We start from the raw sequence: 12,303 nt of genomic DNA on the forward strand, positions 1-12,303 counted from the left end.
AGGAAGTCCCGCCTCCAGGGCCGGCACCGCCACGCACGCAGCGTCACGTTACGTGGCTACGCCACGCCGAGCCGAGGGACGAGGAAGTGGAAGCACGGACTGGCCCAGGTAGCCCGCGGTTCGGAGGGGCCGCCACGGGTCATTGGGGCGGGGCCTTGGGCCAGCTGCGGTCAATCCGGGGAAGCTGCTGCTGCTGCGGAAGGCCAGGAGTGGGCCGGGGTGGGGACCGGGACAGCCTGGGGCGGGAAGGGGCCGGCCCGCAGTGCCCGGCTCGTCCTCTGCTTCCCTAGCGTCTCTCCTGGGGGCGATCAGGTGCCTTCCTTCCTATGGCCTCAGCCTCGGAGCAGCGGCATCACGTTCCACCCCGGGTATTCCCGGTGCTGGCCTCCCACTTCCCCACCCCACTCGGGCGGCAGCCTCCTCGCCTCCTTTCCGGACTCAAGACCTGCCGCCAGTCCGCCCTGCACGTGAATTGTTTGCGGAGTTGTTTGCATGTCGTCTTCTCCATTAGAGCGAGTTCTTGAGAGCAGGACTGGTTGTTGCCTTTCTTTGTAGCCCCAGCTCTCGGCACATAGTAGGCGCTTAAGTAAATGCTTGTTAACTGATTCCACCACCCCGCCCCACCCCCCTTGCCTTCTATGTTCAGTGCTGACATTTGATCTCTGCCATTCCCACGTAGAGCTGCTCCCGGGGCTACCATGATTGAGCTGGTAGCAGAGCTGAGTCGGGGCCCCGTGTTTCTGGCTGGGGAGGCACTGGAGTGTGTGGTGACTGTCACAAACCCCTTATCTCCCACGGCCACCTCTGCATCCAGGTACTCACTATGTGAAAAGGCAAGGAACAGAGCAGGGTTCTGTCTTATAACTGAGGGAGGGAGTCCCTGTCCTTGGGATGGTCAGTTTCTATAACTATTCTTTCCTCCATTCTCCCCTCTTCATTAAGATGTTTATTTTGTGTATGTCTCAAAAATATTCATATATACATATTGTTTCTCACTTGATGAAATATAAACTCTTGAGGGTAGGGAAGCTTTCATTTTTGTCTTTGCATCCTGAGCACCAGCACTTTGCACCATTCCTGGTATAGAAGTACTTAGCAAATATTTGTTGATTGATTGGTTGACCTTCTTGATTGTTAGACCCTAATCTTTGTGGGGAGTGGTATGCCTGACGGGACACCCCTATCTCGTGACCCTATCTTTTAAGACTGCTAAACGTTTGCCTTCTGGAAGTTCTTTGAGGCCTGTGGTTTTCAGGAGCAGTTGTTTATGTGACTTTAGGATAGAACTCAGGAGATCAGGGTTTCTTGGGACTGGAGTAGGGGGTGCTGAGGGGAGGGGAATGGGCATCCGAAAAGTTTGTGGGGATCAAGGACCTGCCTTCTGTAATACTTGTCCCTTCACCAACAGTGAAGCATTGGCCTGGGCCAGTGCCCAAATACATTGCCAGTTCCATGCCAGTGAGAGCCGTGTGGCGCTGCCCCCCCCAGACTCCAGCCAGCCAGATGTCCAGCCTGAGAGCCAGACTGTGTTCTTGCCACACCGAGGTTAGGGACATGTATCTTTTGTTACTCAGGGCATGGAATCTGCCTTGACTAGATCCTTATCATCTGAGGAAATTGGTATTGCTATATAGGGGTTGGGTCGTGCTGGTGGTGTTGTTGCTGTGCTGTCCCTGTCAGGGTTGGGGAGAGTAGCAGGAAGTGTCAGTGTCAGACTCTTTGTCCTTGTCATTTGGGGTGGTGACTGTCAAAGTCATATGGAGGTGAGATAACATGCCCTGTCATACAGTTGTGTATATGACTGTGACTGTAATATGGGAGGGGTCACTGATGATCCTTGTTGCACAGGATGAGAGTAAGATTATTGGATTGCATGCCCCTATCATAGCCAAAGGAAAGGATAGCCTAGGAATTGCATGGCATCCTAAGTACAGATGCTGTCATCACTACTTGGTATCCCCTCCCTACTACTTTCATGGCTTCCTCTGTCCCTGATTTTGTATCTTTCAGTCTCATCCAGTTTTACTGGTCTCCTTTCTCCAGGTGAGCGGGGTCAATGCATCCTATCTACTCCTCCAAAGATTCTGTTCTGCGACTTGAGACTAGACCCCGGAGAGTCCAAATCCTGTGAGTAGGATAGTTTCTTCTTTTTAATACCCTCTACGTGCCTCCCTGTGGCCTGACAGGAGTAGGCATACATTCTCTTATTCCTGACTTCTTCCTACCTAGATTCCTACAGTGAAGTACTTCCTGTGGAAGGGCCACCATCTTTTCGGGGTCAGTCTGTCAAGTATGTCTACAAGCTGACCATTGGCTGCCAGCGGGTCAACTGCCCCATCACTTTGCTTAGGGTCCCACTGAGGGTGCTTGTATTGACTGGTGAGTGGCAGGGTCATTGGAAAGAAGGGGAATGGTAGAGGAGACATTAGTCTTTGGGGTATGGAAGGAGGAGGACTTCAGGGAAGCTTCCCATATCCACTAAAAGTATTATAGGATGGTAAGGCTTGGGGCCCTGGGGAATAAGTTGAGTCTCATGTTTCCATGGTCTCTTCCCATCTTGGAACTTTGTACATTTCCAGATATTATCTGCTCACTATTCTGTTCCTTCATAGTTTCCCTATTCGTTCTATCCTTCTGACACTGCCATCTGTTTTCTGTTTCTGTTCTGGAGATCCATATCTCCCTAATCTGTTTCCAATCTCCCAGTACTTCTCAGCTCACAACCTTTGTTAACTCTTCGAATGTATTCCATTCCATTCCATACTTTATTCCAGATTCTCTCCCCAGGCTTCCAAGATGCCCTGTTCCCCCAGGATGAGGCTGTGGCTCCATCCAGCCCATTCCTGGAAGAAGAAGAAGTAGGTAGAAAGGATTCACGACTAGCAGAATTGGCAGGAGAGTTCCTCATGGCTGCCACATCCCGCCGCAGTTTGTGTAAGGCTGTTTCTCCCCCACAAAGCCTCCCTTCAGAGGTACCTCCATGTGTATACTCATAGATCAATTTGTGAGGAGGGCTGCCTTCTGCTTCAGCTTGTGTAAGGATACCTTCCTTGGGAAAAAACTGCTTTCAGAGACACCCCTATGTGTATATTCCATAGACCAATTTGTGGGGAGGACTACCCTCAAGTCATTCTAGGGCCCAGGAACTCCCCCTACTCCCACCTCCCCAGCCCCCTGCTCCTCACCCATACCACCTGTCCTATTTGAGCCCTCTTCCTCCCAGTCTGTTGCCATTCTAATCCAATCCCTGCTGGATCCTTAGGAAGGGACCTTTGCTGGCATGGGAGTCCTGGCTCACAGATCTCCATTCCTCCTACCCCCAGATCTATACAATATCAGTGACGGTCGAGGGAAAGTTGGGACCTTTGGAATCTTCAAGTCCGTATACAGACTTGGAGAGGATGTAATAGGAACCCTGAACCTGGGGGAAGGGACTGTGGCCTGTTTGCAGGTGAGGGGGAAAGAATACCATGGGGGGAATGGGGGATGGGGTTGCAACTTGGAGTTGACCTGTTTATATGGATGGGAGGCTGGGAATGGATCTATGAAGGAAGCCTTTTTGGGGGGTGATGAGATAGCATATCCAAGGTTGTGGTGGGGATGGCCTATAGTAGGGTGATATAAATAAAGACGGCTATAAGTTGGGGCATGCTATTCATGCAGTGGCCACTAATTTCCACTTGTGAATGCCTTTCCCTGCCATCAGTTCTCAGTGAGTCTACAGACAGAAGAGACTGTCCAGCCTGAGTACCAGCGGCGCCGGGGGGCAAGTGGGGCTGCTTCTGTGTCCCACGTGACTCATGCTCGACACCAGGAATCCTGTCTACACACAACCAGAACTAGCTTCTCTCTTCCCATTCCACTAAGCTCTACCCCAGGCTTCTGCACGGCCATTGGTGAGGCTCTACACGGATACTAGTCTTACCCCAGTGCAGCATCCAACTACTGTGGGGTGAGACTTCACTCTGTGCATGGGTGGGCAGGACTGACCATTCCAAATACACTAATTCTCCTCTTCCCCCACCCTTTAGATCCTATAATTTGCTGAACCACCTCATCCCACCCCCAAACCCTAGCAAATGCTCTTGCCTCTGTGGTAATGTTGACTCCTGCTTCCCAACACACTCACTCCAAGCCACCCTGGCTGGCTGGCCCCCCACACAACTTTAGGCTGTTAGCTGCTTGCCATCTACTGCTTGATCTGGTCTGAGGATCTCTAGTCTAAACATTTATAGAGGTGTCCATGACACCCCCCACCCCCACCCCAGCTCTGATTTCCAATCCTGGTAACCATTCCCCTTTCCTCATATTTCTAATCTCAGTGGCTTTTCCCTCTGTCTCACTACTGTCCCCCCCTTTTTTTTTTGTCTTCTCCCTCATCTTGCTGCTTTCTCCCTTTCATTCTGATCCTTCACCCATCTTCTCTCTTCCAGTGTCCTTGAAGTGGCGGCTACACTTTGAATTTGTGACATCTCGGGAACCTGGCTTGGCACTGCTCCCTCCCATGGAGCAGCCTGAGCCTGTGGTCTGGACAGGACCCGAACAAGTACCTGTGGACACCTTCAGTTGGGACCTCCCCATCAAGGTGCTGCCCACAAGCCCCACGCTGGTCTCCTACGCTGCTCCAGGCCCCAATGCCAGCACTGTCACCATCTGATCTGGGCTCCCATTACCCACTATGGCATGGCTGTGTTTGGACACAGCAGGAAACACAAGACTCCTACATGGCCCTCTCCTTCCTTTTTGGGGAAGTGTGAGTCTGAGAAGGGACTCCATGGCAGGCATTTGGCTGTCCATTAACTTATTTATTTAGAATAAATTCATAGCTGCTAGTGGTTTCCCTGGAGGTGGCAGCAGCCGCAGTGGGCAGGCAGGCAGCGAAGTGGATGGTCAGTGGAACTTAACTGGGACGTGGTCCTGGGTTCCCAGAGTCAGGGGTATTGGCTGAGCCCCATTCAAGGTCGGGGGGGCCTCCCCTGCAGGGCAGGTGAGGCTCAGCTTTTTGCACCAGGGAGATGTGGCAGGTGCCTTCCTCCCGTCGGACCTCACACCCAGCCGGGAAGTCGATGGGATGCTGGGACCTAGGTGAACATCATGGGGGAGGAAAGTGCACACTGAGGTGCTGCCTCTTCCCACCAGCTCTGCCTCCAGTCAAACCACTCTATTCCAGGAGCCCTTGTTTTAAAGCAAGAATAGGACTTGACTTCCACCCTGGACATTCTCCTATTCTGTACTTACCCCCTCTCCCTGTCCCAATACAACACATTCTTCCTTTCCTCCATGCCTTAATCCCTTTTGTCACATTTCATTAATTCTGTGTCATTTCCCTCGTCCCATTCCCAGTCAGGCACATCATAGTAACCCCAAATCACTTACGTATCGCAGCAGCCCACACCAACTGGGTGTAGGCAGGTGCAGTGGAAACAGTCGCTTCGGAGCCAGGATTCACCCAGGGTAAAATATTTCCCCTCATAGTGACAGGGAGCTGAGGAGGAATGAGGAAAGTTAGCAGGGATGGCATGACTTATGAGAAGAGCTTTGGCCTGGAGTGAGAGGAGAATTACAATGCTCTCTAATTTTTTTGGGGGGGGGCAGGAGAGGAGTGGGAAAGAAGGGAAAAGGGAGCATCCTTCCATAAATAAGAAGGAAATATACTTGTGTTAAGGATTGGGCTCAGATCATCTCCCCTCAGGCCCCCAGTTTCCTGTTTCCCTGCTCTCCCCTCTTCTGTCCTTTTTACCTTGAGCTTGGAAGTAGCATTTGCTGTGAGCTCCTTGCAGTTGCAAGAGGAGTGAAATCACCAAACAGATGGTTCCCCAGCTTCTTGGGGTCCCCCTGCTCCTCCCAGCCCACTGCCTCAGTGCCATTCCTGCAGTGCTAACTTTCACAGACCCTGCTTTACTCTCACGCAGAACCTTTTGCCTTGTCTTCTCTATCTCCCCTCTTAGTGTGTCTCCCCTGGGCTCTTGTCTCACACCATTCTATGCCCTCTGCTCTTGCAGGCACGAGGATGTTTATAAAGTGAGGACCCTGGCCCCCTGCTGAGGAGAGCTGGAAAAGCTGTAACTTGGTGTTTCCTGGGGTGAGGGCATGAAAACAAGTGGTCCAGCTTTAACAAGCTGTGAGAGCTGATTCATGTCCCAGCACAGCTTGGAAGGGGTGGGGGTTGGTGGACATGGGGCACTGGATTGGGCATTTCCCCAGTAAAGAGAAGTGGGAGGGGTGGTAGACTGCTAGGTGGTCCCCAGATCATTCCCCTGACCTAGAGAGGAGAGAGCATTTTTTCCTCTTTTCTTTTCCCTCCTTCCCCCAAAGTGGGAGGGTGTAGGGTATTGGGATTCCTGCCTGGACCGGAGGGAGGCATTTCCTGGGGACGGTTAGTTCTGTGTTGAAGCCAAACCAAGGAGCTGCAGTGGGGCACGACGGCCAGAGGCTCCAGGAAAGGGAACTAACATTGCTGTTACCACCTGGAGTGAAGAGAGGTCCCCCCCACATCTGAGATTACTTCAGAGATGGGGCTACCACCCTCAGGTGGAGCTGTCAACCTTTTTACATATCCCTCTCTCTTCCCTTTTCCTCTTTATGAGGCTCCCCCTCCCCTAAATCTGTTAGAAATAGTGACTTTCCCTTCACAGGTGGAATCTTCATACACAGGTAAAGGCTCTCAGTTGTCCTGAGATGAATTTGAGGTTTTCCCTCTGAGGTAGGGAATATCTCTAACACCTTAGAGATGGGTTTCTCCTGTCCACTCCCCATCAACATAAGCAAGCTTCCCTTCCAAGCTTCCCAGTGGGAGTTGTACTAAGCCAGTATGGACAAATGTACTTGGTTGAGCATGGACAGAACAGGTTCTCTTCATACCTCCTAGGCTGGGCTAGAAATGGAAGGTCTTGGGAAGAAGAGAAGCAAAGCCTAGAGATGTCCTTTGTCCTGGTGTTTTGCACGTGCTTTATTAAACCTCTCAGAAGCTGCCTGTTCAAGGTACAAGAGATTAGTCACCAAAAAAACACTTGCTAAAGCCTTGTATGTTAGACCATATGTAATCGTGGGAGATCTATAGTTCCTACCACTAGAACAAAAGGGGCTACTGTTCGCCGTGTCATTTTCCTGGTTAAAGCTGTCTTTTGGCAGGCTCTGCCGTCCTATGCTTCATATTACTCATTCCCTCTATCTCATGTCCCTACTATAGCTTTCCCATTCTTCATCTGTGTGCCATCACAGGATTCCTTAAGGTGGGTAGTGGAGGCACTATTATGTAAGGGAAACAGCACTGAATTTGGAGGCAGAAGATCTGACTTTGAATCCCAGCTTTATTTCTACCTGTGTGATTGTAGGCTTCTCTGGACCTCAGTTCCCTCATAAGATGATGGGATGCATGATGAGGACAGATGGTTCTGTAAGGTCCCAGCATTGACATGATCCTTGTCACTACCATTAAATTTATATTCTGGAGCTGGTTGGCTCTCTATTTCCCCCTTGACTCTTGAAGGAAAGGTTGGTGTAGACTGAATCTCTCCCTACTCAATGTAAGTAGCCTTTCTGCTTTCAGCCCTGAGTGCGGTTGAGTGAGGGGCACTCTTCTCAGCTCCTTGTGTCTAGATTTTGATTTGAACTCTTTTTGATTCACTTTTTTCTTTTCAACAGTCCTGGGGCAAGTGTCTCCAAAATTCCTGTTACCTCACCTGTATGTGGTGGCCATTCTTTTCTTCTTTCCCCAAGAAAAACATTTTATTAATCTACCCTCAAAACTCTGGAGCCCAACATCAGCCTCGAACTAGCTACCTAGCACTTAGGTATAGCTAGGGGGGCTGCCAGCTTATTTTGTGGGTGCTTTAAGCCCTGCTGTCCCTCAAGCTCACTAGCAGCTTCTTGGGGTCTCAGTATCTGCTGCCCCCAGGCCTGGCTCCCCACTGCAGCTCTAGAAAGGCCTCACCTTTTGTTTGCCTACACTAAAAAAACTTCAATTCTTAAACACATACACATTCATTCTGAATTCATAGGACAGCCAAGAGGGGCCTAGATGGCCATTCTTTTCAAATGCCACTGCCAAAACTGGAGGACACTTCACTCATCTCTGATCTCTCAAAACATGGTTAAAACTTCTATAAATCCCCATAAAACCTCTTCTCTACCTTTCGCCTCCAACAAATCCTCTGGCTCTGCTTGTCCTAAGTCCTTGTCCCTCCTTACTGAATTTTGGGAGTGAATTTTAAGGAGCCCTTGCACCTCTACCAATTTCTGATCGGAAAGTCTCTCCTTTTCCCTTCCTCCTTTCTCCCCACATTCCAATTGGTCTCCAGGAAAGAGAGGATGCCCTGCATTTAGGTCGTTACCGTTCCCTGGATTAGTACTGAAGAAAGTAAAAAAAAAATTCAACTCTTGAATTGTGTCGAGTAGATGCTGTGTACCAACCTGCAGGGGTCTGCTTGGGGCAGTTTGTCTCGAATGCCGTGAGTGAATCTAGCCTGTGGGCACCAGCGAAGACTACATGGGACTGGTAGTCTTCGAGGTCTGTGAAGCTTGGAGGCTGGTTAGTTGCACACCCCCCACCCACCCCGAAGCTGGTGGCTTGCAATCTGTGGGGAAGTAGGGAGAACCTTGGAGGAGTAGAGATTTGTCTAGGAGGAACCTGCAGGTCTGGGTTTTTGCTGGCCTATTGAAGCAGACGTTAACTGTTGGACCTTGGCTCCAGGTGGTGGGTTGGAATCGACCGTTTTGTTGGTATGTGGGGGACGGGAGCAGGTATTGGAGGTAGTTGTTATTGCAGCAGGGTTGGGTATCTGCATTCCAAGGGAGGTTTGTAGTCGACCCTAATTGGAGTCGTGGTGATGGGGGTCTTGTAATAGGCCCTGCGGGTGTGTTGTGTTCCAGGTTGTGGCTTGGAATGGGGAGCTAGAGTTTGGGGCTCGCTATGCATATGCGTAGCAGGGGAGGGGCAGTGTGGCGTCTTTTGGTGAATATAGTTGAGGGGGTGGGTGGCGGAACGATGGCTACGAAGGCTACGCTGTGTACCCGAAGAACGTTATAAGGGGTAGGGACTGTGGGCGTGCGTGAAGGGCCTGGGCTCGGCGGGGGGGGGACGTGTTGGCGCGCGCGCCTGTACTCGTGGTGCGGGAGGGAGGGCTGTGAGCTGGCGGTTGGCGCACGCGGTGCTTGTCCTCGGTCTTGGGGGGTGGGGGTGAGCTGGCGGTTGGCGCGCGCCGGCCCCGAGGGGACAAGGAAAACATCCGCCGGAGGCCGGCCCGGGCCGGGCGGTGCTCCAGGAATCCAGGGCAGGTGCGCGGCTGCTGAGGAAGTGAGCACATTCCGGCGCCCCCCGGCCTGCAGGCAGGTCGGCCGTCCTTCTGTGTGAGTCACCCCTGGACCCCCGGCCTGCTGCACGGCGGGTCAGCCGGATAGGCGGGGAGCCCAGCGGAGGGAGCGGGGAGGGAGGCTCCAGGGAGGTTGGGGACCCACCAGTGCAGTTCAAATTCACTTGTGTGCTCCACACATAACCGTTTTAGAAATTAGTTAGATGTTTTTCAAATGCATTCTTTATGCTCAGGGCTGTGGACACCGAGAGGACCCCAAAGGGGGTGCCAGAGAGGCGGCTTTATATTTGCGCGGTACTTGCTAGTCTGCAGAGCTTTGTTTGAAACCTCTTGAGATCTACACTTTGGCTGGGCGGGATGGGGTAAGCAGGTGCTATTACTCCATAATAGAGGTGAGTAAGCCGAGGCACGCGGCTGAGCTAGTGTGAATGGCCTGAGGGCTGAACCCGCTGTCCTAGTTTCTAACTTGTACCCTTTTAATTTTTTAAAACTCTATTGACTACTACCTCTCCTCCCCACCCCCCTTCCATCACTGCCCTCAAGGAGCTTATGATCTCACTGGGGTTGACAGTCAACTAGCATTTATTAAATACCTACCACAAGATAATAAATAGTTAGTCCCTGACCTGTGTATACCCCAGTCTGTGAATGTGCCTTACATGCTTGTGAATGACCACTTGGGAATGACTGGCCAAGGAGCCGTAGTAATGCCCAGCCCTCTCAGCTGCCTCTACTTGAGCATCTCCCTCTGGTCTCTCTTCATCTTGTGTTTCATTTCAAATCCAAGGTTCAGTGTAGGGTCGTGGGTAGCAAGCTCTGGTTATTTAGGTTTTTTTTGGGGGGGGAGGCAAAGATTTCTCCTCCCCAGTTTTCCTTTTTGCAAACACTAAAGCAAAAAGCTATTAAAATACCTCAGGAAGGTGGTATGCTTGCTTGGGAATAGGTAATGGAAAAGCTGTGTGGTACATTCTAGGGGACTTTTTTTTTTCAGGAGATCTTTGAGAGCTTCTTGAGAGCAGGGATTGCTTTTTGCTGATTTTTATCTCTAGCTTAGGCAATAGGTGGCTCAGTGATATTGGCCTAGAGTCAGAAAGACCTGAGTTCAAATCCGGTTTCAGGCACTTATTAACCGTGTGACTCTGGGTAAGTCACTTAACCTCTTTGCCTTAATCCACTGGGGAAGGAAATGGCAAACTGCTTCAGTATCCTTGCCAAGAAAAGTCCCATGGATAGTATTGGCACTATGGTCCACAGGGTTGAAGAGTTATGGACAGGACTGAACAACATCCCTAGCACAGTGCTTGACACTTAACAGGCGATTAATAAATGCTTATTGACTAAGCTGAGAAATTCTGGTTGGAAGCAGGCCAGATGTTTTCTCTTTGGGGCTCTTAGAAAAGAAGAAAAGGTTGTAACAATCCCTGGCTCAGACCAAAAAGTATTTCTGAGGATTTACACCAGCTCTAGGCCACATTCCTCAGAAATCTTGCCTGACTCTTCTTCTGGAAATCCTGTCCTAGACTGTGGGAGGTATCACTGAAGGTGTGAAGCTGGGGAGAGAAGGCAGTACCAATGAAAAGGGAAGAGGAAATGTGTTTTTAGCATCCCATGGTGAAGCTCTCTGGAGATAGATAGCATTTTTCGTCATGACTCCTTTGGAATTGTCTTGGATCATTGCATCTCTGAGGATAGCTAAGTCAATCATAGTTGATCATTCATTATTGCTGTTACTGTATACACTGTTCTGGTTCTGCTTACTTCACTTTGCAAATCAGTTCATGTAAGTCCTTCCAGGTTTTTCTGAAATCATTCTGTTTGTCATTTCTCATAGCACAGCAGTATTCCATTACAATCATATACCACAACTAGTTCAGCCATTCCCCAAGTGATGGACATTCCCTCAGTTTTCAATACTACCACAAAGAGCTGCTATAGATATTTTTGCACAAATAGGTCCTTTTCCCTTTTTAATAATCTCTTTGGGATATAGACCTAGTAGTGGTATTGCTGGATCAAAGGGTATGTATGTACTTTTATAGTCCTTTGGGCATAGTTCCAAGTTGTTCTCTGGAATGGTTGGATCAATTCATGACACCAACAGTACATTAGTGTCCCAATTTCCCCACATCCCCTCCAACATTTGTCATTTTCCTTTTCTGTCATATTTTCTGATGAGTGTGAGGTGAAACCTCAGAGTTGTTTTAATGTGCAGTTCTCTAATAGTGATTGAGATAATTTTTATATGACTATAGCTAGCATTTCTTTCTTTCTCTGAAAACCTCTTCATATCCTTTGATTATTAGTCATTTAGGGAATAATTTGTGTTCTTATAAATTTGACTCAGTTCTCTCTATATTTGAGAAATGAGGCCTTCTTTATCAGAGACACTTGTAAAAATTTCCCTCACCTTTCTGCTTTCCTTCTAATCTTGGTTGCATTGGTTTTGTTTGTGCAAAACCTTTTAAATTTAATATAATCAAAATTATCCATTTTAGATCCCATTTTAGATCTCTGCCTCGTTTGGTTATACATTCTTCCTTTCTGCATAGATTTGACAGGTAAACTATTCCATGCTCTTCTAATTTATTATGGTATGACCATTTATGTATAAAACATGTACACATTTTGACTTTATCTTGGTATATGATGTCAGATGTTGGTCTATACCTAGTTTCTATCATACTGTTTTCCAGTTTTTGCAGTGGTTTTTGTCAAATAGTGAATTCTTGTCCCAAAAACTTGGGTCTATGGGTTCATCAAACACTAGGTTGCTATGGTCCTTTGCTACTGTGTCTTGTGTACCTGATCTATCCCACTGATCCACTACTCTATTTCTTAGCCACTACCAGATTGTTTTGATGATTGCTGCTTTATAATACAGTTTGAGATCTGGTACAGCTAAGCCACCTTCCTTTACATTTTTTTTTGTTGATTCCTTGATATTCTTGACCTTTTGTTTTTCAGATAAATTTTGTTATTATTTTTGTAGCTC

The 12,303-nt window shown here is 49.1% G+C and overlaps 2 protein-coding genes across 7 annotated transcripts; one reads left to right on the forward strand and one right to left on the reverse strand.

The window, feature by feature from the left end:
- Positions 1 to 23: 23 nt before the first annotated feature.
- On the forward strand, positions 24 to 5,276 carry RGP1 (RGP1 partner of RAB6A GEF complex). Of its 4 annotated transcripts, none has more exons than XM_020977093.2 (9): positions 24 to 108; positions 680 to 814; positions 1,409 to 1,545; positions 2,044 to 2,127; positions 2,230 to 2,379; positions 2,788 to 2,934; positions 3,324 to 3,451; positions 3,707 to 3,896; positions 4,434 to 5,276. In XM_020977093.2, exons 2-9 carry the CDS (start codon positions 699 to 701, stop codon positions 4,655 to 4,657), a joined length of 1,176 nt encoding a protein of 391 aa, XP_020832752.1. In that variant the 5' UTR covers positions 24 to 108; positions 680 to 698; the 3' UTR covers positions 4,658 to 5,276. The 4 variants fall into 4 exon arrangements, with proteins under 4 accessions (XP_020832752.1, XP_020832749.1, XP_020832748.1 ...); XM_020977090.2 differs by lacking the exon at positions 24 to 108 and adding an exon at positions 487 to 574; XM_020977089.2 differs by lacking the exon at positions 24 to 108 and adding an exon at positions 498 to 586.
- On the reverse strand, positions 4,901 to 8,490 carry MSMP (microseminoprotein, prostate associated). Of its 3 annotated transcripts, none has more exons than XM_020977096.2 (3): positions 5,741 to 5,867; positions 5,377 to 5,485; positions 4,901 to 5,081 (listed from the first exon to the last, which is right to left on the reverse strand). In XM_020977096.2, the coding sequence occupies exons 1-3, from the start codon at positions 5,865 to 5,867 to the stop codon at positions 4,901 to 4,903; spliced, it is 417 nt and encodes a 138-aa protein (XP_020832755.2). The 3 variants fall into 3 exon arrangements, 1 of the variants encoding a protein (XP_020832755.2); XR_013485968.1 differs by lacking the exons at positions 4,901 to 5,081; positions 5,741 to 5,867 and adding exons at positions 6,862 to 6,972; positions 8,413 to 8,490 and having other exon boundaries at positions 5,298 to 5,485; XR_013485969.1 differs by lacking the exons at positions 4,901 to 5,081; positions 5,377 to 5,485; positions 5,741 to 5,867 and adding exons at positions 6,390 to 6,467; positions 6,862 to 6,972; positions 8,413 to 8,490.
- Between the last annotated feature and the right edge of the window lie 3,813 nt (positions 8,491 to 12,303).

Source organism: Phascolarctos cinereus, unplaced genomic scaffold (genome assembly GCF_003287225.1).
Source record: "Phascolarctos cinereus isolate Bilbo 61053 unplaced genomic scaffold, phaCin_HiC Scaffold_4;HRSCAF=312, whole genome shotgun sequence".
Lineage (NCBI taxonomy): Eukaryota > Metazoa > Chordata > Mammalia > Diprotodontia > Phascolarctidae > Phascolarctos > Phascolarctos cinereus.

Excerpts from the sequence above, each read along its gene's own strand:
- MSMP (XM_020977096.2), bottom strand. The coding sequence starts at position 5,867 with ATGGCACTGAGGCAGTGGGCTGGGAGGAGCAGGGGGACCCCAAGAAGC. Across the intron at positions 5,486-5,740 it reads ATGCTACTTCCAAGCTCAAG|CTCCCTGTCACTATGAGGGG; the intron begins GTAAAAAGGACA and ends ATTCCTCCTCAG. Across the intron at positions 5,082-5,376 it reads GGTGTGGGCTGCTGCGATAC|GTCCCAGCATCCCATCGACT; the intron begins GTAAGTGATTTG and ends ATGTTCACCTAG.
- RGP1 (XM_020977093.2), top strand. The coding sequence starts at position 699 with ATGATTGAGCTGGTAGCAGAGCTGAGTCGGGGCCCCGTGTTTCTGGCT. Across the intron at positions 3,452-3,706 it reads GGACTGTGGCCTGTTTGCAG|TTCTCAGTGAGTCTACAGAC; the intron begins GTGAGGGGGAAA and ends CCCTGCCATCAG. Across the intron at positions 3,897-4,433 it reads AGGCTTCTGCACGGCCATTG|TGTCCTTGAAGTGGCGGCTA; the intron begins GTGAGGCTCTAC and ends TCTCTCTTCCAG.